The following is a 26,318-nucleotide window of genomic DNA, read 5'->3' as shown; positions in this document are numbered from 1 at the left end:
TTCTTTTTTATGAGGATTCAAGCTAAAAGTGGATCCATTATATGCTGCAGAAACGTTAACTCCAATGTTAAACACAAAGCAAAAGCCAAACCCAGCATTGAAACCCAGATTTGATAAATGGTAAAGCATTTGGTATTTTGGATTTCCAAATGTTGCCTTCACAATAGGCCACTTCAACTGCCCATGCGCACAATGATACGAGTCGAGGGTCATTCCGGATAATCAAACGCTCATCGAAGACGCATGAATGCGCACGATGCTCACGTGTTAACTACAAGCAGAATGGCATCGCGTAACAACGCGTATCATCACGTCGGCGATTTTAACCCAAATGACCTTTGACATAGACTACTTCGTCAAGATACTACTTCGTCGAGATATTTAATGTGGAAGTGGAATGCCACTGTTGCTTATGTAACATTCTGAACATTAAGCTACTCTCTCATTTGGCTCGTGAAATAATTTATCGCAAAGTACCAATGTTTGGTTTTTGAAAGGAGAATCAATCTAGTGAGACACAAACTACCCATTCCAACCAAAGCCTCACACACAAACAAGAACTGTCCAATCAATGTTAAATCAACACATTACCGTAATACAACTAACAACAATGATAAATCTACAAAATACACGACAGAATATACAGACAGCAAGCCACTATTGCACAGAGTAATCGTTGACCCTAAACATACCAAAAAAGGGAGGTTTGTAAATTGTCCGCCTCGAAAGTGAATATTTCGTCGGGGATGTCGTCGATTCAATCACAAGTCCCTGCAAGTCCATCACAAGTCACCCAGTCCTCAAAGACCTTTATCATGCTGCCACCATTACAGTCATGTTCCCTGTATCCAATAACAGTACTGAATGATAATGGGTTTTTGTGCAAAAAGGGACCAGACTATTTTTCCTTCCAGCCTCGCTTTGGTTACGTTGATTTGAATGGGAAAAAAACAAAGATGGCCGCAACACGATAATGGTCTAGTCAACTCGCAAGCTATTCAAACAAGCTTTGACAAAGGCATTCCTTTGTTCATCCACTGTTACTTGCAAATGGACTTGTGATGGACTTGGCTACATCCCTATGTTTGGTATACCCAACTTGTATACACATGCAAGGCATTCTGACAAAATAAGACACAACTAGGCAGAGGTCGAAATGAGGGTTTGCAGTTACATATATTAAGAAAGAGAACAACATTCTCCTTACAATACTGTTTGTTGCACTTCGATCGGACATTCAGTTGACAAGTTATGGCTGTTTAAAGTGTGTACTTATCGACATGTCAAAAGTAAAATACTGAGAAAAGGGCCTTCAAACTTTTGAGTTTTGTGAGTCGTGCAAATGGAAAATGCTAATTGGTTTTCCTTAAAAGCACTTTTGTTCCACGATTTTTATGCTATTTCTTTAAAATATGTGATAGACGTATCAAAGGTTATAAATATCAATAAATCTGAAAACTGACACAAAAATCGCCCTGTTCAGTTTTGTGTATTTTCTCCACTTTGGCCCGTGTTCAGTTCCGTCTCATTTTGTTAGAACGCCTCACATATATTGTTACATTGACGAATTCAAATGTGAATTCCCCTGACTCAAGACACACTTGCAGTATCATGTAAACTACGGCAAGCCCGAGACTCCACACACACTTGGGCACCCAGGATTGGGCTTTGGGGGGGGGGGGGGGGCCTCAACAATTTGTTTTTAAATTTCTGGCTGCATGAAAAACAATTTGAGCTTTTTTTAAATGGCGTTGGTGGCGCCATTTACACACCTATATACTACTCAAATATAGGCCACATACATATCATCCCGGTCAAATCGTGGGACTAAAAAATATGACACACAAAAAAAAACATTAAAAAAGTTACCTGGGGGGGGGGGGGGGGCCTCAAGGTGCGCCACTGTCGCTGGCATTCCAAATTATTCCCAAGATTTGAATCACATGTAAAGGTAATGGACACCATTTGAAAAAAAAAACGTGTTTTGGCCGAATCAGGCAACGACAATACTGTCCATCTGAAAAAAATCCAGTGATCTCTGTGATCTCACAGGACGCATGATCCTATTATTTAACCTATGATCTTTTGACAGTCTCATTTTCGAATCTTTCCAAGTTGTGTCCATTACCATTTAAGTGCTTGAACAGTCTGACGTTAAGCCCCCCAAAAAGGCTCTGGTTTCTGGTATATATTAAAAAGGTTTTTTATCAATGTAAGATGATGTCTCAAAACTGCCAAACTCAGTAATTTGACTGGATTCCTGGTGCTGCACAACTTTAACATGTTTTTAGATGGGGTTACGATCGAGTATAAGCTATTTGTGGCCTCTCTGGGCTCCCATACATTTTGCACTACATTTTAGTCAGGCACCATTTGCAGTCATTAGCCAACATTTGAAGAAAAAAAAGTAACAAAAGAGACAAAAAACCTGTTATGCCGCACCACTTTTGGGGCAAGCTCCATACCAGAAACCGAAGACTATTATGTATACAGCGCCAACTCCTCATCCCCACGTGTGGAATAGTTGCAGACGCGTTCTGGGCGCAGACTTTTTGAACAAATGTGCGTGATCGTTGAACAAAGTTACATGGAATGAAATTGAAGCTGTGAGTTCAAAATACAACGTGAGAGTACAGGTGCGGCTGGTATGAAATCATTGGAAGTCCATGTGTGCGTATACATGTACATTGTTGGCAGTTGGCGTTTCAGTTTTGGATGTATTGGCTTCGAATACAAACGCAGATATGCAAATAGCCGTACAAAAGCTGTACATACAGGTACACAAACAAGGATGCGTCTAGTATAACTTTAACATGTTTATATTTTACTCTGTAGTTAGGCAAGCTCAAACCATTGGGTAGCTGTCTCATTTCTGAAGAATTGTTTGGCTTCTTTTTTACCCTAACAAACCTAAATCCATCAAAATCTACACCCCTGTTTTGGAGGATTTCGGCAGAATCAGGATACCTCCATATTGAAAAAGTTGGGGGATTTTGATGGATTCAGGACAGTAAGCCTAGTGGTACTGCAGGATTCAGGATTGATGGATTCAGGATCTCAACAGATTCACTCCCGGCTAACTGGTGGATTCTGATGGACTCACTGGCCACCAACATTTTTTTTGCATGGCAAAATTAATGGATTCAGGATCCTTTCTTGTAAAAGTCCCCAAGGGGTTAGGGTTAATAAGTAAACTGTGTGAAACTTCTACAGCCGTAGTGCTTACTCGCCGAAATACATACAAGTTTCATGGTCTGCACACACTTTGCATGGCATGCAAGGATGTTGTCTAAACAATGGTAGATCTTGGTTTAGCAAATAGTTTTGAAAATGTTTAACTTAACATTTTGGAGAGTTTTTTGTCGCATGATAAAACACTCGACGTTGTTGTACAAAATATATTTTTAAAAGGCCACTTTTCAAGAATTTTGCTTTCTGCAGTAGATTTAGGCAGCGTTATGGCAGCATTGAAGGCACTCTTGCAAAATGCAATACAAATGGCAGTTTAAGTACATGAGTACGGAATACCAACGTTCAGAAAACATCCTGGGATTATCTAAGATGAGGTTTTTCCCACTTTTCTTTTCTAAAAATATTTTCATTGCTTTTCTTCGACACCTGTAGTATTCATTCTACAAATGCAGTACATTCTTATACAATACTCAAAAATAACAATCTATTAAAAATTACTGCAAAAAATGACAACAGTGAAAATATTGATTTTTTTTTTTCACAGCTAGAATCGAAGTTGTTGAAATGTTTCTTGCATTCAGTAAACCACTGAGCGGTTCCCATCGTCTAATCAATCAATCTGTTGACAATGATCAAAAGTGAGAATGTCCTCTGATTTACACGAACAATCTTTGGTGGTTGGGGGAGGGGAAGGGGTGGTTCCACGCCTTCTTCACCTGCACACTATACATCAGTAAGCAGGGTTGTGCTCAGTCAGTGTTGATTATCCATCACACTTCCTGTCCCTAGTCCTGTCAGAAGTCCCGTCCCGATCCAAGTTACAACTTTGTTCACATCAACAGAGGACGAACAATAACAAAGGAATGCCTTTGTCACACAGTTCATTTTGAAGAGCTTGTGATTTGACTTAAGACTCGGGGATTCACTATTGACTTGTGAGGTCTTGTAAGAACTTGTGAACTTGTGAGGTCTTGTGAGGACTTGTGAGAACTTTTGAGGCCTTATGAGGACTTGTGAGGACTTGTGAAGACTTGTGAGGTCTTGTGAGGTCTTGTGAGGGCTTGTGATGTCTAGTGAGGACTTTTGAGGCCTTGTGAGGTCTTGTGAGGGCTTTTGAGGCTTTTGAGGACTTGTGAGGACTTGTGAAGACTTGTGAGGTCTTGTGAGGTCTTTTGAGGGCTTGTCAGTACTTGTGAGGGCTTGTAAGGACCTTTTAGGTCTTGTGAGGACTTTTGAGGGCTTGTGAGCACTTGTGAGGACTTGTGAGTTATTGTGAAGGACCTGTGAGGGCTTGTGAAGTCTGTGAGGACTTACGAGGTCTTGTGAGGTCTTGTGAGAACTTGTGATGTCTTGTGAGGTGTTGTTAGGACTTGTGAGGGCTTGTGAGGACTTGTGAGGGCTTGTGAGGACTTACATTGTCAGGGCTTGTAAGGACTTACAGTATGAGGACTTGTGAGGTACTGTGAGGACTTATGATGACTTGTGAGGACTTGTGAGGTCTTGTAAGGACTTGTGATGGACTCTGCCTACAACACTAGTCATCACACAACAATCACAAGTCTTAACCCTAAAGGGGCCGGGTTATTTTGACCATCTCTCAGCCGGGGGGGGCGGATTCCGCCCCCCCCCCCCTAAGATCTCGGCCATCGAGTGACAAAAAATTTTGAAACTCGGCACATGCATAGAGCAACTCTTCCTAAACATACCCAAGAAATTTCATGACTATAGGTCAAATGGTTTTGGAATTATGGCTAATTAATTATTCATATGTACGAATGGCAATTCTGCTCTGTGTACACGACGTATATGCAAAAATTCAGTTTTCAAGGCGCCTAGCGCCGGAAAATTTTTCGCTACGCGGCAACCCGTGGTCCGATTTTTATGTTTTTGGTATCAAAAGATGTACAAAGCTCGAGGCTAAAAAGTCATAACAGCTCGGGTCGTGAAAAAAAATTTTTTAGAGGCTATCACGGAAAATGTTGAGGGGGGGGCGGATTCCGCCCCCCCCCCCCCCGGCCCTTTTAGGGTTAAGGTCTAAAATCACAAGCTCTTCAAATGAACTTTGACAAAAGGCATTCCTCTCTCCCTGTCATCCCATGTTTACTTGTGACGGGATTGTGTCTTGACTTGTGGGCCTTGCAAGATGATCCAAGAGCGACGACAGTACGCAGGTATATCTTGAGCAAGAACGGCTGAAGTCTAAAATCAAATCACAAGCTTTTGTCAAATAAACTTTGACAAAAGGCGTTCCTTTGTCCTCATTCACCCCAAGTTTAACTGTGAGCGGACTGTGATTTGACTTGTTGGACTTGCGAGATGACCCGAGAACAACGGCAGTATGCAGGTATAAGTAGAGCAAGAGGTCTCCACAGAACGGCTCAACTGTTGGCAAGCACAAGCGTCAGTTATGACAGAAGGGCTTGATCAGTCCCCACACAGTGTTGAGCTGCTCACTACCGAAAGGAGCAAAAACCCTGACGAAAACAAGGCTCCTAAACGTGTTCCCGACAAAGGCAAATGCTTGGGAGATATGCTCCATCTAACGACGACTAAATAATGAAGAAGTCACTCGGGCTTCTCCATCTCGCAGATGCAGCACAAGACATTGCTGGACCAGGTTTCGCAAAGGTGTCCACTGGTCGCGTCAGCACTGCTTCCCAGTTGACAGCAACTTGGGAGCCAAGTGTTCTACCCTGGTGAAACTGACAATGCTGTAAGGCATTCTCTCATGACTTGCTAACCGTCGTTTTCTTTCTGCAAATTGGTGTCAGGGGCAAAACAAAATTCGTCAAAAGAAGAAGAAATAGACACATATGGAATCCTTGCACATATCCCCTGGCATATAGGATCATTTTGCATTTACCCGAATTATGATCAAAAAGCTTACTTGGATTAAAGATCGTACTGGTACTAAACACCCCGTGAAATTATTCCGTCTGGCTTGCTGTCATTACGAAGAAATCAAGAAATGTAGGTGATTTCCAACGATCAGTCAATTGACTGATTTTTGGAAATAAAGATTGCTGTAGACGAAATCATTTTTTTTCGTGATCAAAAGGTTGTGCATGGCTTTTCACTGTTTTCTCAAAAGGTGTAGTATCCACTGAGCTGAAATTTCAACAGGTTAGGTTTTGAACATTCTCCTTTGGATTTTGAGTGGTGTTGTTATTGGAAACGGACAAAATGATCCTATATGCCTTTAAAACTGTTCAAGAGAGAGGTAGCTAATGACTTGCCCAATGCCCTCATGCAAACACTTTGGGGTGATGCACCTGCAGATGAAAAAGTTGTCCTGTCTACTCTAAAGTTGTGCACGCCCATTTCAGCACTCTTACGGAGCTCACAAGACTAGTCACAAAGCATACTGCTGAAGAATTTTGTTTCTGCAGCTAAGAAGGGGCCCTTCTTAAAGATATAGTCCATCATTTGTAATTTGTGCATTTTGTTCGTTGGAAGCAACAAAAGTGCTCAAAATCTAAAGAAGGGTGCTGAACATCTACTGATGAAGTTTCAGCTCAGCTTCAGCTGTATATTCCGAGAAAAACAGCATTCTAGGATCTCTTTTTCAAATCAAAAGTTGCTGAATCATGTTTTGTATTGGGCCTGAATTCAGTGTCCGATACACGTTCTCACTGAGCCGATCGCAGCTACGCAATGTCGCGCACTGATCCAACGAATTATAGCAACCGCGCACGCGTGTGCGTAGTGCCAATGCTTGCGCGTGCTTCGCCGAATAACAAAACGAACTACTCATTTAAATTTCCCCCGGTGCGTCTTAAGAAGCACCGTTGGGAAGGGCTTCTTTTGTTGATTTCTTTAAAATGACAGCTTGCCAGAAAGAATAATTTCATAGGGAGTTTAGTCCCCTTACTATATTTTTTGATTAAGAATGTTTTTCAACAATAATTACGCCAGTTACTTTTTCGGATAGCTGCAAATGATGGACTGTAGCTTTAAACCTCAATAAGATTAGGAATTCTCAAGAAGCCAAGAGACAACCTCAAAGGGTGAAGCCAGTTAAAAGAGAAAAAAAATGCCCAGACAAAATAAACAGCAACAATTTTGTTCAACAACTTTACTTAATGTTTTGTGAAACACCCCTCTAGTTAGTTTATGGTATTTGCCTCCCGTGAGTAGTACTAAACATTTCCTTATATGGAGATTGGAGTGCATGGTGAGTACTGCGCGTGGCGCGTACTGCGCGATATGGCGCAGGAGACAGCAGTGCAGGAAAAAAGTGTTTAAAACCAGTCAGTGTTTAATCAACCGTTTTATACCAACCAAGTAGCAGGCTCTTGACCAATACAAATGGGTAAACTTTCTTAGGTATTTATGAATACAATTTGAAGCGATGAATCACAGAACATACTTACATTCTAGTTGTTGAATTTGTTGATGCTACATTACTGGCTGATGACTGGCGTACCCGCGGACTGGTTACCGACGTACTCGAACCTTTCCGGGATTCACCTATGAATGGGTAATGGTTTTGAAAATACCATTGAAAACTTTTCACATGACTTTTTTTTTTTTTTTAAGAGTTCACGGGTGACCACTGCATGGACCTTGCAGAGTACATCACTCATGTACAGGGGATAAAAGCATTTAACCACTAGATCGTCCTCAAGGATTTTGCAGTTATCCAAGCTGCTTTTTACAACAGTTAAAATAGAGCCAGAGCATGTTGAAGGTAATATGCCCTTGGGTACATCTTGTGTGAGCACACATGTTTACATTACATACCAAGTGTGGACATTCCCTTGGTTTCGTGTAGTTAAGAAAAACCAGTGTAAAAACTCATTTTCCCAAACTGTGAAAATTCTTTCAACCCAATTTTTTTTCTTCTGTGATCCACTTTAGTGTTTCCCTTCATTTTGCCACAGATAAACTGAGCCCTAAAATGCCTCTAAACCTGTTTTCCAGAAATGGGGAAACACTGTGTGGACTTGCCCACATCCACACAACGTCTCCTCCACCTGGTTTATGTGGACCTCTTTTGTTCAGGAGTCCACACAGTGAATGTAATGCCTACCCAAGAATTCACACACGCCTGGGACTGCATTATGGGGAAATGTTACAGTTAGGAAAAATTGAATCTAGATGTGAGGACTTTCGATTACCCCTACATGGTTTTCAGTCCTTACAAAACCTTTATTAACACTAGTGTGTGGTACGCAACAAATAGGAAACCAGTCTGTGTATGTGTGGTGGAATTTCGCTTTGGATGCCTTTTTGCCACTTTGGATGTACGACACGCCAGGGACCACATCACAGCAGGCAAGTGGTTGATGTATCCTATCTATAGAAGGAAATGCCTACTTGTGCTCGACGTTCTCTTGATAGATGAGGAGCTACCACTGCTGCTGGATGGGCCATCCACAGTTGTACTCGCGTTCTGATCCGAACCTTTCCGAGACCTGGTAGTGTAAAAGACAAGAAAAGGTTATTACCTTTACTCATATATGAATGGGACAATGTGCTGCAGAATCACTAATGTGGACAAATAACCAATGCATTGCCCTCCATGGTTTTTACCTCGGAGAGGCCACTTTTAATAATAATAATAATAACAGGTTGTTATATAGCGCTTTTAACTCAGATCAAAGCGTTTTACATCATTATTACCCCTGATCACTGGGCCAGTTAAACATTCCAAATACCATCTCAGCTCCCTGGGGAGTATACAGCTTGATGCAGCCTGTTAGGCGCAGGGAAGCTAATTCAATCACATAACCATCTCTGCCCTCACAGGTACCATTTACTCCTGGGTGGAGAGAAGCAATGAGTGACAAAGTGCCTTGCCCAAGGGCACACGCACCATGACCCCTGGCTGGACTCAAACCCACAACCTGCAGCTTTACCCACAGACCACGAATTCAGTGCCCTTAACCACGAAGCCACAGCACTCCACAATCTTACAACTTGAGTGTACAAGAATTCATCATTAGATCTTCTGCAAACAAGATTAGATCATCCTTAGAAGACCAGCAGCCGATTTCACGAAACCTTACCCAATGGCGCAACTTTGCTTGCCCCAAAATTTATTGTGTAAGTTGCGCAACATTTCACACTGCGCAACATTTCACTTATGACACATTTGTTGAAAAACGGATAGTGTGTAAGTCTGCGACTTGCGCAATAAACTTGCACAATCATTTTACAGCGTAAGTTGTGGTGTAGCGACTGAAAATGACATATTTTACCAGCAAATCGGGACTGTTGTAGAGCCCGATGTTGCACAACTTATTTAAGGTTGATACAAGACACTCACAACTTTATGTTCGAAGTAAATGAATTTCTAATTTACTCGTAACATAATTTTTAGAGTTGCTGAACAATTCCAAAGAAAGTTGGACAAAATAATTTTCAAAATGGCGGACTGAGGTGATCCAACGACTGTTTCGCGAATGAACAAATTCATACACAAACAGCCATCATAAAAGCTGTTTTTATCCTTGTCCAAGATGTTTAAATTATAAAAAATGTTGCGCAGCTACGCCAAGTTTCATGAAATCAATCGTAAGTTTATTGCGCAGCTGTGCAACAAATGTGTTGCGTAAGTCTTACATATACGCATGGCACAAGCTGCGCACTTTTTGCCAGTTGCTGGACGCACCATGATACAAAATAATACGGAACCACTTTTCGTTTGTCTCTCTTTATAATGTGTAAACATAAGCCTACCACAAAACCCAACACATTAACTTGGACCACTGCACCACATTAAAACCTGGGACAATATGGAAGGTATATACGTTGAACATTGCTGCACGTGTCAAATGTTGGGGTTCATTATTGAGTCTGATGGTGTACATGTTAACGCCGGCCGGAAATGGAACAAGCTCCCTCAAGACACCATAGACGCCCAAAACCACAACACCTTTTAACGATTTAATTTAGTTTCCACTTCCCCAAGGCCTCCTTGTTAGACTTCCACGTGGAATATTCAGGAGGATAACCACCAAGTACCAAGTACCAAGTAGTCCGAGGTAACTGGATTTTAATAAACATAACACCTCATTGGAGGGCAAACCTTTCACGAACAAACTTAAAACATCCAACCCGTCACCTATCGACTCAGTGAACAAATATCCCCCTCAACTGTTAGAGCGATATGACAGACATCTTAAAGCCTTTTTTGCCCAAGACAGGCTAGTGGGCATGCAGCTCTAGTTAGTAGTCACACTGTCCCTGCACAGGGTCCATCGACCCATCATTCCAGACTTGCTTTATGCTGTAAAGGGCATTGCACAGCATGTAACAACTTCATTGTGTGTATGACATGCATGACAAAAGAAATTAGTGAAGCCATGATTTGCAGTGTAACAGCAGGGGCCAATTTCATAGAGCTGCTTAAGCAAAAAAATTGCTTAAGCAAAAAATTTGCTTAAGCACAAACAGACTTTGCTTAATATAATCAGGTTACCCACCAAAACTCCATGCGATTGTTATGCTCAGTAAACAACAGCTTAATACCAGTCACGAACAATGTACATCACATGGCATTTTGGCCAGTATCCTGATTATATTGAGCAATTTTTTTTTTTAGTGCTTAAGCAAATTTTGTGCTTATAAAAGCAGCTCTATGAAATTGGCCCCTGGTATTAATAAAGTCTAACCAAACATTTCATAGGGTTATGAATATAGATATCCCGGAAAGATTTCATGCTTTCAGATACTGCGACTCCGGCTATAACCCAGAGTTGTGAGGATGCATAATCAAGACGCCAGCCAAAATCGCTCATCAGCCAAAACATCTAAGGGCTCGTCTCAATTCATATCCGGTACGAGTTCCGGACGAGTTCCGGACAAGTTGCGGGTAGAATGATTCACTTTGTCCGGAAGAAGCTCTGCATTTGTCGCCGACATTTTCCAGGGAAATTTTCATAACCAACTGCTTGACTTTATACCAACACTGATAAGTTAACTTCATTGTGGGAAGATTGCGGGGAAGTTGTTCAGAATCCTGCAATTGGTACCGGCACCCCATACAATGTCCGCAACTTGTCTGGAACTCTTCGGAATATGAATTGAGACGGGCCCTAAAAACTTAGCTTTTGGCCTAGCAGCAGCCATGAACTTAGGTCCTGCAGAATTAAAGGTGTAGTCCATCACTTGTAATTTGTGCATTTTGTTCGTTTAAAGCAACAAACGTACTCAAAATCTAAAGAAGGGTGCTGAACAACTAACCTGATGAAGTTTCAGCTCAGCTTTAACTGTATATTCCAAGAAAAACAGCATTTTAGGATCTCGATTTCAAATCAAAAGTTGCTGAATCATGTTTTGAATTGTGCCTGAATTCAGCATTCGAGACACGTTCTCACTGAGCCAATCGCAGCTACGCGATGTCGCGCACTGATCCAACGAATTAAAGCAACCGCGCGCGTGTGTGCGTCCTGCCAATGCTTGCGCGCGCTTCGCCGAATAACAAAACGAACTACTAATTTCAATTTCCTATGATGCATCTTAAGAAGCACCGTTGGAAAGGCCTTCTTTTGTTGATTTCTTCAAAATGACAGCTTGCCAGAAAGAATAATTTCACAGGGAGTATAGTCCCCTTACTATCTTTCAACCAAGTATGTTTTTCAACAATAATTACGTCAGTCACTTTTTGGATAGCTGCAAATGATGGACTTTAGCTTTAACTTTGTCAGGTGCTTGGAGCTGTACAAGTAAAACCTCAGAAACGTTTGGTTAGACTTGGGCACTTGGCATTCCTTCTAAGCTGCAAACAGTGCAATAACAGTTGCTCTCTCCATGTAGTTGAGTTCTACTACGAAACATACATGTACATGTTGGTTTCTAAATTGCTATTTTTTCTAGCAACAGAAAACCTATTCACTTATGAATAAGAAATCGAACAAAACTCCGGAATATTAACTCTACAATTACAACATATTTGCGGTCTGACAATCACTCAGGCTTAACTTTTTGTGCGTTATGGCTGCAAAAAACAACCCAAAATGAAAGCGTATTTTCAGGGGGTGGAAAACATCAAAGAAAATAAAACAATAATAACTAAATACCTTCTTCTGTTTAAACAAAACACACAAATCAAACATTTGTTAGAAGAAAAACAATTGAATATGTTTGAGAGCAAGGGTAGAGCAACTATTAAGGGGGAAAAAACGAGCTAGAATTAAAAAAATTAAAATAAATTCTGAATCAAAGCAGAATGACAAAATTAGGGGGGAAAACAGTTCCTCTTCGGTTGGCAAAGCTGGGTTAATTGCAAGTTCGCATGTTACAGCTTTAATAGCAACCTGCAAAAGCAGCCTGGCAATGTGGTCTAACAGATGACCTGATCGAAAGAAACATGTCAGGTTTTTTGGTGTTTCTTGTTTTGTTTTTTTTACAGGATTTTTAGGGTTTTCCCCAGAAAATTATTCTCAATACAATGCTTTGTGGCAAAGTTAGAATGAAAGGAAAGAGATATATCTTCAAGCACAAAACCAAGTGCTCAGCGTGGTCCAAGAAGCAGGGGGGGGGGGGGACGGTCTGTAAAGCTACAGTATTTTAGGGTTAAATATCTGGTTAACTGAACGGAACGTGGAACTCATTTCTATCGATCAGGTCAAATATGGCAATTTCTTGTACAGAGCAAAATGGGACAAGCAGACAGATTTAGTATCGAGTGTGTAAGGCAAGCGCCATGGTTACTTTAGGGTTAAAACTCTGATGTTGAACCAAATATGGGACTCTTGTCTACCAATCAGCTTAAAGGCATATAGGATCATTTGCTTTTCATGCATTTTGCTCATTTCCAATAATAACACCACTCAGAATCCTAAGAAGAATGTTCAAAGCCTAACATGTTGAAGTTTCAGCTTAGTCAGTGGACATTACACTTTTCGAGGAAACAGTGAAAAGCCATGCACAACCTTTTGATCACGAAACGCAATTTTGTCCATAGCACTCTGTATTTCCAAAACATCAGTCAATTGACTGATCATTGGAAATCACCTACATTTCTTGATTTCTTCTCAATGACAGCAAGCCAGACGGAATAATTTCATGGGGTGTTTAGTGCCAGTCCGATCTTTAATCCAAGTCAGCCTTTTGATAATAATTTGGTAGGTTACTTTTGGGATAGAGCAAATGATGGTGTATGCCTTTAAATACGGCAGATTCTTGCGAAGAGCAAAAAGCACAAGCAGGCGGATTTAGTATCGAGTGTGGACAAAGGGCTGTGATTGATGGCAGCATTTTAGGAAACAAACAAACAACCTTGAGGTGGCTGTCTTGGCATTGGAAGACAGGCAGATCAGGCCATCAGAGCCCGCTCTACGCCTACTGTAGGTTGGAGAAAAACAAAACATACACAAACATACACCATGTGTACAAGGGATGCGAGTGAGCTGAGTTTCAATCACACACATGTACATGCACATTGCATACTTAAAAGAAAGAACAGTTCTTGAGGACAATCAACTAATGTCGCAGACAATGTAGCTACAACACAAACGACAGTAAAAGAAAATGTGACTAAGATACATGAACATTTCAGATTTGGAGCTTTTTACGCATGCAAAAAAACCGCAACCCCTGTGGAAAACTGACAATTATGCTTCATGCTGTTTGTCTACTATTTTTTGTTGTTGTTTTTTTTAGTCATAAAGAGCACACATGTAAAGCAATCACACTACAGGGTGAGTCAAAAAAAGCAAAACCAAAATGTCGAGACTATTGTTTTAGTGAAGTTCTGCATGTAGCACTTTCAAAATCTAGGATATGAAAGCCCAATTCATAAGCTATCTGTTACTCCAAGAATCATTCAAATCACTCATGTACTTTTCAAGTTACGGAATTGTAAACACAACCACCGTTTTAAAGTTCTGTTCACGGATCACAAAAAAGTGTGCGTTCTTTCAGCACAACGAAAAATTTACACACATCCCTATGTGATTTGTTTTCGCTTTGCTGAAGAACACTACCTTCTTGTGATCCTTGGACAGAACTTTAAGACGTTGGTTGTGTTTAAAATTCCGTAACTTGAAAAGTACACGAGTGATTTGAATGATTCTTGTACTAAAAGAAACCTAATGAATTGGGCTTTCATATCCTAGATTTTGAAAGTGCTACATGCAGAACTTCACTAAAACAATGGTCCCAACATTTGGGTTTCGGTTTTTTTTTACTCACCCTGTACTTGTAACTAACAATGCTTCAGCCAATAAACATCATGTCTTTATCGAACCACATGCATTTTATGAGACAGAATGTGTATCGGGGAGATATAGATTTTATATTGGGTTTTACCCTTCGCCGATATATTTTATAAACACCATGTACATGTATATTTTGTTCTCACAACATGGATGGCTCTTAGGTATGCAAAGCAAGCTCAGCAAGCTCAGCAAGCTGCACTTTTAAGGGTTAAAAATGAATGGCATTTTTTTTTCTTTCTGGTTCCAATGGACACAAAACATTGAACAGGTCGGTGTAACGTTATAAATTGCTATAAACTACTTGCCTCGATTCAGTCCATTGCACGAAAAAAATGAACTTATTGTATACTAACCATAGAGCTAAATTAAATTACTAGAGCGCTAACTCCTTATTCTTGCGCGCGGAGACGCTTTGAAGCCGCGCTGGGCGCAGACATTTTGAATTTATGTGCGTGTTTGTAGAACACCATCAAAATAGATGGATTGAATTTTAAAAGTGTACTCTACATGCAACGCGCCAGTAGAAGATAAGCGAACAACTTAAGCGCGTCATGACGGTTCAAAAAACGTCACGGCGAAAAGCATCTGCAGCGGAGGGACGCGCACACGTTGCGCTGTTTGCGTAGAGCAAAATGAAAAGCTTATTTTCTGATTTTTCGTTTCGGTTTTGGGCGTATCGGCTTCGATGAATACAAACGAAGATATGCAAATAGCTGTACAAAAGCCGTACAAAATTTTGAGTTTTCCATAGGTTTGTGCACAAACATGGATGCGCCCATCAGGCATTACTTTGTACAACAAGGTAGCGCTCTAGTAATTCAATATAGCTCTATGATACTAACATTAAGTCAAAGTCATCACTGAAAAAAACAAACTGTGACACAAAAAACAGCATCCCTAGTAAATCCTCTGCTAAAACAGTTCTATCAGTTGATTGTTTGGGTTGGGTTTTTTTTTAGTGGGGGAGGGGGGTTGGGGGGAGAGGTTTCACAGCTCGTTAGTACTCACTTTCCAGGCTTGTTGTTGTTAGTTTCAGGTACCGGCGGTGACTTCTTCCCCGCCTTAGCTGAGATGCTAGTCACCTTGGAGGCACTGCTGGCCGTGGGGGCGGCAAAGGTGGCATTCTCCGTCGACTTCTTGCCGGGTGCTTTGCCCGTTTTTGTCGCTTTAGATGGAAATAAGAAACCAACAGATCAACTTTTTTGAAATTGCAAATCTTTGTTCTTTCCACATCAGCAGTAACTGCTAACTATAATACAATACTGTGGCTAAGCACTGTGTTTAACTTTTGTTAGAATTTTGATGGAGTCACTAAATAAAAATTTGAAGCAAAGCTGAGCTTGGAACTTTTTCTTTTTGTAGAACAAGATAAGCAAATGAGACAGGACTCCAACTTGTAACTTATGGATTTAAAAGTGATAGACACATCTGATTGGTTGGTCGTTGATCACATGTTATTGAGTTATTCATCCCAACCCACGGCGCGGCCGTACCCCAAAAATAGAAGTTCTATTCCAAGGTAAACAGAAGTTCTATTCCAAGGTAAATAGAAGTTCTATTCCAAGGTACATAGAAGTTCTATTCCAAGGTAAATAGAAGTTCTATTCCAAGATAAATAGAAGTTCTATTCCAAGGTAAATAGAAGTTCTATACCAAGGTAAATAAAAGTTCTATTCCAAGGTAAATAGAAGTTCTATTCCAAGGTACATAGAAGTTCTATTCCAAGGTAAATAGAAGTTCTATTCCAAGATAAATAGAAGTTCTATTCCAAGGTAAATAGAAGTTCTATTCCAAGGTAAATAAAAGTTCTATTCCAAGGTAAATAGAAGTTCTGTTTCATGGTCACACTATTGGCGGCTCTGACCAATCAGATGATGAGGATTTATTCCTTGGTTGTATATAACAAATAATGAATGTTTTCACATTTTTGCAATGGTAAGAATAATTTCATTCGGTAACAGATGGAATGTTCCATTCCAAATTCCACTCAGCTCGCCTCATGGAATGGAACATTCCATCTGTCACCTCATGAAATTATTCTTACCATTGCACTCATAAACACTCCTTATTTGCATTATATCTCACTTAATTGTAGGTAAAATAAGAAAAGAAAAAAGAGGAATTAACATCATTTTCTCACGACGGTTTGGAACGAACCATCGCAAGAAACAAGAAACCTCTTCAAGTACTGCCCCCAAATAACCGAATTTAGTTGTTTGCAATCATCATGAAAAGAAAGGAATCGTACCTCTGTTAGTGGAGGTGACCGACGTGTTGCTGGAGGATGACGGAGGGGGTCTCTTACCCGTCGCACTGCCCGTCTTGGCCGGTCTAGTAACTGATGGTTGGAAGCATAATTTGACAACTCTTGAAAAAAATACCGAGTCCGAGATTGGTTACTTTAAAGCTACAGTCCATCATTTGCAGTATCCAAAAAGTAACTGAGGTAATTATTGTTGAAAAACAAACTTGGTTGAAAGATAGGAAAGGGACTAAACTCCCTGTGTAATTATTCTTTCCTGCAAGCTTTCATTTGAAGTTTCAGTTCAGCCCTGTATATCTTAAGAAGCACCATTGGAAATTTCCATTTGTAGTTCATTTTTTTATTTGGCGAAACGTGCGCACGGGTTGACATGAAGCACACGTTGATTACAATTGCTACAATTCTTCGGATCAGTGGGCGACATCGCGTATAGCTGCAATCGGCTCAGTGAGAACGTGTCTGGGATGGTGAATTCAGGCCCAATTCAATACATGATTCGGCTACTTTTGATTTGAATCGAGATCCTAGAATGGTGTTTTTCTCAAAATATACAGCTGAAGCTGAGCTGAAACTTCATCAGGTTAGTTGTTCAACATCCTTCATTAGATTTTGAGCCCTTTTGTTGCTTCAAACGAACGTAATGCACAAATTACAAATGATGGACTATACCTTTAACCCTAACTCCCTAGCATGATTTACTAGGAACCATACCCATCCTGGCAAATTCCAACACCATATGGGAAACTGCATGCACATATTTCTGACTTTGATTCTGGAGGTGTGCCAACCCATTGTAAAAGACTGTCAGTTTAAGGGGTACTGTACCCATCCTGACAGATTCCAAAAAAACATGCCGTTGGGGTTTGATGGGTTGAGTTCTGTTAGGGTTAAACTATGCGAAGGAATACAAAATTCTTCAACACAAACTTCCACCGTAGCAAGGAAATCAGTTTCATTTGGCTGACCTTTTTTAGCCGCAGAACTGGCCGTTGTGCTGGAGACTCCAACATTCTTGCCCTCCGTCCCCGTTTTCCTCCTGTCTCCACCCTTGGCGGAGGTTGGAGCCTTACTCCCTCCCCCAGCCTTGCCCTCCGAGTCTTCCAGTTCTCTCCTCTCCATCTCCAAGAGGAGCTGCTCGTCTTCTTCCTTCTTCTGGTCGAGGAGGTCGTCTTCGGCTTGCCGTTTGGAGGTCAGCTGGGTTTAAAGAATGGATGCAAGAAACGTAGGGTTAACCTTAAGCCTGCCAGATGCAACACAGTGCAACAGGTTTGAGAATCTGTGGTTCGGGTTTGCATTTATCGGTAAAATGGGAATAGGGTACCCGATTGAAAACGCAATGGGTACTCGGGTACCCGATAATGAATCCCAACCACAAAATTTAAATCTCAGAAGTTGCTGTTCCCATCGTTCATAAAGGTCCCCACGATAATACTGCCGCATCGATAGAAGCGTGTATAGTGAGCTCTTAAGCTTTACTGCGTATCGGTAAATTGCATTTTCGCAAGCGTCCTAAACATGAATCTGTTTAGTTTTTCCGTGTAGCCTTGTTTTTCATTGAAAAAATTCCCCATAAATGACATTCAAAACTTTTTTTTTTTCATTTTCTGATAAGTTAACGATAAGTAAAGGCAATAACGGGTACCCGATTCCATAATCCTTAACCCGTTCCTGACATCAGGAGTCGGGTACTAAGTTTTGATGCACAGCCCTGATCTGTGGTACATGTACATGTAGGACAAAAAGGACGTTACACACATTGTGGATCCTATACACCGTGGTGCCCGGATGTGCTGTATTCTCATAAAATCTCACAGGTTTTTGAGGTCAACTTCCACGCTCTATTATCCCGCTTATGTGACAACTTACCGAACCAACACACATCTGAATCTTGTCCAACTCAAACACAGCCTGTAACGAAAGCAGAATAATTCCAATGTGAACTAAAGTTTAAATTTAAAGTGGTCTAGACTAGAGGTCAAAAAAATTAAAAGTTTGAACATTTATTCATAAATACCTCAGACAGTTTAGCTATTCCTATTGGTCGAGAGCCCGTCACGTGGCCGGTCTTAAACGGATGATAAAGACATGGCTAGCTGGTCTTAAACACTTTTCCAGTGTCACAATAAAATGTGGACTCCTAAAAATCCAGTGCCTCTTACCGTTTTATTGGTTGAACGTTCACAATCCTCACGTAGGCATGCGCAACACTACAAGCGAGTCAGAATTTTATAGTTCTAAATTCAAAACGCAACGCCCCAGGTGCGTTCTGCGTGACATCGCGCAGAACATGATACGCGTGCGTCAATCTCCATAAAAGGGTTGTTTACATCTTACTCGTCAGCTGAACACTCCATTATTTTGCTAGAGGGATGTTTCAAAAAGCATGAAGTGAACTTGTTGAACAAAATCGGGATTTTTTGAACGAATTATTTGATATTTTTTTACGGATAAGGTATTTATGAATGGGAATAAATATGTGCTCGGTCGGTATTTATCACTCTGTTTAATACCGCTTAGAGTCTGGGTGCTGATAATTACCCTCGCCTCCGGCTCGGGTAATTATCAGCACCCAGACTCTAAGCGGTATTAAACGAGTGATAAAAACCTCCGGAGCACACATTTATTCCCTTATTAAAAATCAGTTGATGACGTCATTTTGACGTCATTTCAAATTTTGCCTACTAGTAACATTGTCTACCTTCCCACCAAGTTTCATGACAATAGGACCTACCGTACCATATATGTGTTTTGACGGGGGGGAAAAAAATCACATTTTTGATGATGTCATCATGACGTCACACACTTTTCACATTTTTGTGCAAATATCTATGACCGTACAAACCTATTACAGAAAGAATTTTTAATTTAGCATGTTGCATTCATGAGATACGGCAACGAACTTCAAAATGTCAAAAATCCACATAAAATCATACGATGTCATCATGACGTCACATCTATAACACATCCCGGTGTGTGTACATACAAAGTTTCAACCCAATCGGCCTTGTAGTTCTGTAGATATAGGCCAAGCAAATTGACGAGATATCCAATTGGAAGCACTGTCAATTATCGACATGGAAGTAGAAGTAGAAGATGACGTCACATGACGTCACTCCTCAGGGACACTGCCAACTCTGAATGACGTACGACAAAGATAAAATGCCCGAAGTGGAAGGGAGAAAAATCATGCACAAAGTCTATGGGATTTGAGATAGAACAAAAGAACAAAAGGAAGAGGAAAGGGAAAAAAAATCAGAACAGAAACAAAGGTTTTTCCGCAACTTTGTGGAAAAGCCAAATACAAAATGCCACTGATAAAAAGAATGATAATCTCTGGAGACATTTTCCAAAAAGATGCATGTATGGTACCCACCCTCCTGACTGCAGTCACTACATCCTGATCGTTCTCCATGCTGAGGAGTCGCCTGACTATCGTCTCAAGCTGCTGTAATAGCTGCAAGTCTTTAGGTAACTTGAACTGGGCCTTGAGCGATGGTAGTAATGAGCAGAACTTTAACCTAATGAGACCCCCAAAAAAGTGTGGAACAGAAATGCAAAGATGATTTTAGTTGATTTTGATTTGGGTATTAAATTTAAGAAAAAAGGAAACAAAACAAGTAGACAAAATGAAAAAAGAAAACAAAAAAGAAGACGAACCTAATGATTGCCTTACAGCAATACAAATGCTATTAAGAAAGCAAGTTAAAAATATGAATATAGCACACAAAATAGACAAAACATTAAAAGAAAGTTTAAACAATGAGAATCATTTAAAAAGACCATGTCGAGTAGAAATATGACACATACACTTAAACGTACAGCTCAAGCATCAATCAACCCTCAATGAATTGAATAACTGACTTTTTACAAAGATTGAAGGGAAATGAATACAAATTCAACTGCTGTTCTTAAGCATTCCAACAAAATGAGCTGATGAAAGCAGTTAGAATTTGTGAACAAACAAATTCTTCCCATCATAACTATTTTGTTGCCATTTTTAACAGGGTTTTTTGGGCCCAAAATGGCACATTTGAGACCCAGGTGTATTCAAGGTGATTATTATACAGAACATAACATGGAATTTTCAAAATTTGGTCGATCTATATTTTTGAAATGACCAGTGTTTTTGAAATGTCAAATATAGACATTAAAATCAATACCTTTTAGTTTACTAATTTTAAAGTTGAACAAAGAAATTGACTGGAGCGGGGTTTGAACCTGCGACCTCTGGGTTTGAACCTGCGGGATTTGAACCTGCGGGATTTGAACCTGCGTTCCAGCGCTCTACCATCTGAGCTATCCAGCCCTATGTTGGCGGTTCCCCTTTTCGTCAGCGTCTTTGTTCCAGGGCTGCTAGTCATAAACCCCTATAGAAGTCATAAACCCCTATAGAAGTCATAAACCCCTATATGCCATGTAGCCAGGGATCACGCCTAAAGTCATGATGTTAGCAACATTGGAAATACTGCGAACTTGGGAAAAAGCAAACGGGGGATCACTCAGAGAGGATTCAACTTTATTTCCCCAACGAACTTCCAAAAAGTCTCGTTACCTGACATTTGGGACTGGGTCCTGTGCAAGTTGTACGACATAGTTGTACAAGTTATCCTTGAAGAAGGACTTGGAGAAAAGTTCCAGAGAGAAGTGACAAATATCGATGAACAGCTTCCTGTAGCGATGGTTCTTGGAATGACAGCATTCTGTTGACAAAAGGATATAAAGAATCTAAAACTGAACAGATGTGACCAATACATACTCCCTCTATGGTGATAAGGAGCAAGTTGGGAGGGACCACTGAATGGGACTCATGGAGACACTGCCAACTTTGCCTGACGCTCACTCATAGCGAAAACTTGTTGTGCATGCTTCACACATTAAAGTTGTGTTCGCACTGGACTTTTTTTGGTTAAACTAACAGAGAATGTTGTTAACTTTACAGAGCCCAGTTCGGGCAAGGACCATTAGTCGACTAGTGGTTGATTTGTGACGTACCTTACGCCTGCGCACTGAAAGCAACGTGCAAACGTCTCTAGTCAAACGCTGGTCAAAATGTCATTGCAAACTTCTGGATCCTGGCTCTCTGCTAGCGTTATGAATGCGTGCGGCTATTGGTTACCAGCGATGCAACCAGCCCCAGTAGGTTGGTTCCAAATAGTCGACAAGCGTAGTCAACCACCGTCAACTAGACAGAGTTCAGGCAAGCGTTAGTCGAACTATGGTTAACCATTGGTCAACTATAGTCCTTGCGCGAACTTGGCCTTAACCATATTATCTCCAGTGCGGACAGCTGGTAAAATTCCCAAAATTATCAAGTGTCGACTGTCAATTGTAAGTTTTACAGTCCGCAGTTGTAAGTTTTACAGGGCCAACTGGGTCGCGAAGGAATAGCATTGTTAGTTTAACATCACTGAAAAGTCCCCGGCGGATGGCCACTGTTAAACTGACGTTATGATCATGTGACTTCCTTGTGGGTCACCTATATTGACCTCTGTAATTCACACGCGCAGGTCTACCGGTACATGTACTGTACATGAGGTTCTTCTGTATTTTGGCTTTTGTTCTGTGATATCTTTTGGCGCATTTTTCCACAGCCGCATCAGGTGTTCAGTTAAATGGTCCATAGCAGGGCATCCTCATATGATTCTGAGCGAGAGCACGGTAGAATAACCAACAATGGAATGTTAAAGGTATAGTCCATCATTTGTAATTTGTGCATTTTGTTCGTTTGAAGCAACAAAAGTGCTCAAAATCTAGAGGAGGGTGCTGAACAACTAACCTGATGAAGTTTCAGCTCAGCTTCAGCTGTATATTCCGAGAAAAACAGCATTCTAGGATCTCAATTTCAAATCAAAAGTTGCTGAATCATGTTTTGAATTGGGCTTGAATTCAGCGTCCGAGACACGTTCTCACTGAGCCAAATGCAGCTATGCGATGTCGCGCCCTGATCCGACGAATTATAGCAACCGCGCGTGCATGTGCGTCGTGCCAATGCTTGCGCGCGCTTCGCCGAATAACAAAATGAACTACTAATTTAAATTTCCTACGATGCGTCTTAAGAAGCACCGTTGGAAAGGCCTTCTTTCGTTGATTACTTCAAAATGACAGCTTGCCAGAAAGAATAATTTCACAGGGAGTTTAGTCCCCTTACTATCTTTCAACCAAGTATGTTTTTCAACAATAACTACGCCAGTTACTTTTCGGATAGCTGCAAATGATGGACTATAGCTTTAACAACAGTATACTCCTTAATGAGCTGATATGGTCCAAGGAATGTTTCATGGGCCATACTGTATGTGTAGGACTAATACATGTAAAGCACCGAGACCTTTGTAAAAAGCATTATATACCCTTTATTCAAAACTCTTTTCAAATACAAAGCGAATGGAGAGTCCCATTGTTGCATCACTATTTTCAGCAAACTTTACTTTTCTTTGTCGTTCTTACTGTGAAATAGTAAGTTCTGTCATAAGTCATTAGAAAAACTTGTGTGCTTAGCAGCGCCACGAAAATGGGCTCAGGGGTGACGGGTATGTTTATTGCTTGTTTGTTTGTTGGGATGTCTGTCTGTTTGTCTGTTCCAACCAGTTCAGACCTGTCCTTACCTGCAATGAGTTTCCCACACATATCTTGCCTCTGTTCCAGCTTGCGATTGTACTTCATAAAGACGCATATCGTGCGGGCTGCAGCCAGCTGGACGGGTAATACCCTCTGTAATAATATAAATAATTAAAAAAAACGATCATAAACAAAATGCGTTACTCCAACAACGCGTCATCATGTGAACAGCCTAAATCGTCTTTGGCACTCCATCCCCTACAGTGATTCTGATACACATTCAATAGGGGACGTTGAACAATAGAGAACAATAGAGGACAATAAGGTCCACAATTCTCGAAGGTCCACAATTGACGATCGTGTACAAAACATATGGGAGGTCTTCCTAAAAAGTTTAAGTACAAACAAAAGAGGGACAATATGGGGTCCAGGATTGAAGGAGTTTACACACTTGTCTGGGTGAGTATGTGAACACCGGCAATCGTGGACCTAGGCCAAAAGGGTTAGGGCACAAACAATATGTCCACGATTGACCGATAGTCCACGGTTGAAATTTGTGTACAAAACCAATGAGAGCTGTTGCTAAAAAGTGGGCAATTCCACACTAATGGGCCCAAAAGTGTGACATTTGAGAAGACCTTTAAGTTTTGATGATAAAACTGCGATCTTGGTCTCTCAATTTTTGCTGTAAACATTGCAAGTTTCGAACAAATGTCCTCACCTGCAAATGATATAACAGGTTTTGTATTTTAGAAAAAAAAGTGGATATTGCTTTTAAAAAGTGTTACGTACGTAACGAAGGACAAACATTTTAGATAAAAGTCACAAAGTAAGCATAAAGTCTAATGATCCCCTGATGTTGACTTATTTAAGAAGATGTACCCTGGAGGAATGCTTATCAGTCAAAACCTAGAAAACTCAGAGTCAGTGTGAAGAATTATTTGATATTTTATAATCAGGATTTATACGTACGAACACACTGGACATCTGTCACAAAATGTCTGTCCCTGTTCGTACGTAACCCTTCATCATCATCATAAATTTGAAGCCAGTGTGAAAACTGTTATATTTTTGCTTGATAACAATGTAAAATGGCTTAATAATGTCACTGGAAGTGCCTATTAGAAACTGAATTTGTCCTAAGCACCCTTTTCCTAGCAGTATGTCTGTCCACGTTACATACGCATCACACAGAAAAGATGCCTGTTATTTTCTCAAACAAAAAAAGGTATCATCTTTTGTCGTCTTGTCCTAGTCACTTTCAACTTAGCTAGGTACATGTATAGGAAAAAACTGAAGAAAATACTAGCTCATCTTGTACCCTCTTTACAACATCCATAAACTTATCTAATTGGCCCATTAGTGTGGAAATGCCCTACTTGTACAAACAAAGGAATGAGGATTACGGACAATAGGGGGTCCACGATTGCCGGCGTTTACAAACTGGTGTGAGTGCGTACAACTCGAGTGTGAGTGACCACAAATTCGTAGCCTTGTGGAGACTCACACACAATAGGGAACAAAACATTGTAAAGGTCTCCACAGGGCAATTTCTATAGATGAATAGGTCTCCACAAGGTTTTCACGAAATAGATATATGGGTTTTACTCAAAAACTAGGAATTTCCAAGGTGGGTTGATCTGTCGCAAATGGAAGAGTTTTAGAAAAGGGATATTAATTCCAAATTTCAGCCAAGGAAACTAATTCTGGTTAAAATAAGAGCATTTTGAAACTTCACTTTCAAAATTGAACACTTTACTACATGAGAACAAAGACATGTCTCCACAAGGATACAAATTTGAGAATGGGTGTGGTACCACCTCAGAAATGGCTTCCTAATTGTGGTCAATGGATTTGCTTAGAAACAAAAAACCTGTGCCTACATGGGTAGTGATGTGCCTGAAGACCATGGGCGTGATCTTGCCGTAGATCTGCTCGCTGGTCAGGCAGCGCGGCAGGTGGCTGTACTTGTCCAGTATGTCTCGGTGTAGTCGCCAGTTGCGGGATGCGGCCGTGGCGCTCTCAGCCGACAGCAAGGCTGGGATGAGGTCCGACAGACCCGTTACCTGCAAAGGAGAAGAGGAACCAAAAAAAGGTTATCAAGATGGGGTAAGGAAGGTTCGGTGAACTGGACAACACAAAATATTGCCAGAGTTCTTTTAGATTTGTGTGTACATGTTCATCTAATGGGACATAGATAGAGAATGTAATTAGCATTGTTGAGGGGTACCTCATGATGAGGATGAGTGTACCAGATGTGATACATGACTTCAATAACAAGAGGCCAAACAAAAAGACAAAGGGAAATTTGGAGACTTTTTGCAGGAAATTTGGCAACATTTACTTAAGTCTTTGGTACATTTCAAACCAAAATCTGCAGAATTTTGCTTAAACGCACCAAATGTGGAGGAGATATTGTGCATTTTAGGAAAAAATGGTTTAAAAAAAGGTGCTTGATGAGGGTAACTAAATTGAGATTTCCCTCTTACAAAATGAGTACAGTAAAACGGAAGCCCTTTTACCATACATTTTTATAGCACAGTGTAAATTTGAAATCAAAATAACAATGACTTTTGATTGGTTTTAAAGGCTGTGGAATAGAAAATTGATCGATTGTTCACTCGAATTAACTGCAGAAATGAAAACAGCAGGAACACCACACATGCAGTTAGCCATGAGGTATCAAACAGTACATGCTTACACTGCATATTTTACATGTATATCAATATGGCTAAGTCAGCTTACTAGTTGTCAAATCACTCAGCCTTTTAACTGCTTGTATTGAGAAGCAGACAGTGTTAACGACTCCAACGCCATTAGTATAAAATCATCATGCACTGTTATACCACGGTTTAGGATTGTGAGATTTCATTGGTTGATAACTTTTCGCATGACTTGCTGCTTAAAGTTCATGTATGGCGATCTCATGGACTCCACAGCGTGTACATCGCCTCATGTTACTTGCCATGGACTACCAATACCGTACATCACGGCAGAAAACAATTGTATATTGTACCCTGGATGATGATTTGAACAATGTACAAGTGCAGTTTCTACATGTGCAGTTTCTGCTTGCAGTGACATGGAAAAACAGCCTCAAAGCCCATTTTAACCCGAGAGCTAAACTGACTGTACTACCG

General features: G+C 40.6%; 1 protein-coding gene across 5 annotated transcripts in view; it reads right to left on the bottom strand.

Annotated features, from left to right (window-relative positions):
- Positions 1-5,224: 5,224 nt before the first annotated feature.
- Positions 5,225-26,318, bottom strand: part of LOC119721161 (serine/threonine-protein phosphatase 4 regulatory subunit 4-like) — a 93,688-nt gene continuing 72,594 nt past the window's right edge. For 4 of the 5 annotated variants that reach the window (XM_038191024.1, XM_038191025.1, XM_038191026.1 and 1 more), the window contains 12 exons: positions 25,062-25,244; positions 23,226-23,331; positions 21,176-21,323; positions 19,997-20,141; positions 18,490-18,531; positions 17,589-17,817; positions 16,609-16,698; positions 15,369-15,525; positions 13,420-13,485; positions 8,512-8,609; positions 7,566-7,662; positions 5,225-5,946 (listed from right to left, as the gene is read on the bottom strand). In XM_038191024.1, coding sequence (XP_038046952.1) covers positions 5,919-5,946; positions 7,566-7,662; positions 8,512-8,609; positions 13,420-13,485; positions 15,369-15,525; positions 16,609-16,698; positions 17,589-17,817; positions 18,490-18,531; positions 19,997-20,141; positions 21,176-21,323; positions 23,226-23,331; positions 25,062-25,244 — 1,389 coding nt within the window. In that variant the 3' untranslated portion in view covers positions 5,225-5,918. The remainder of the gene's footprint in view (positions 5,947-7,565; positions 7,663-8,511; positions 8,610-13,419; positions 13,486-15,368; positions 15,526-16,608; positions 16,699-17,588; positions 17,818-18,489; positions 18,532-19,996; positions 20,142-21,175; positions 21,324-23,225; positions 23,332-25,061; positions 25,245-26,318) is intronic. The other variant, XM_038191028.1, reaches the window with a different exon arrangement.

The sequence above is a fragment of the Patiria miniata genome, unplaced genomic scaffold (assembly GCF_015706575.1).
Source record: "Patiria miniata isolate m_02_andy unplaced genomic scaffold, ASM1570657v1 HiC_scaffold_13, whole genome shotgun sequence".
Classification (NCBI taxonomy): domain Eukaryota; kingdom Metazoa; phylum Echinodermata; class Asteroidea; order Valvatida; family Asterinidae; genus Patiria; species Patiria miniata.
Note: the sequence above shows the minus strand (reverse complement) of the source record. Positions and strands in the feature narration are given on the sequence as shown.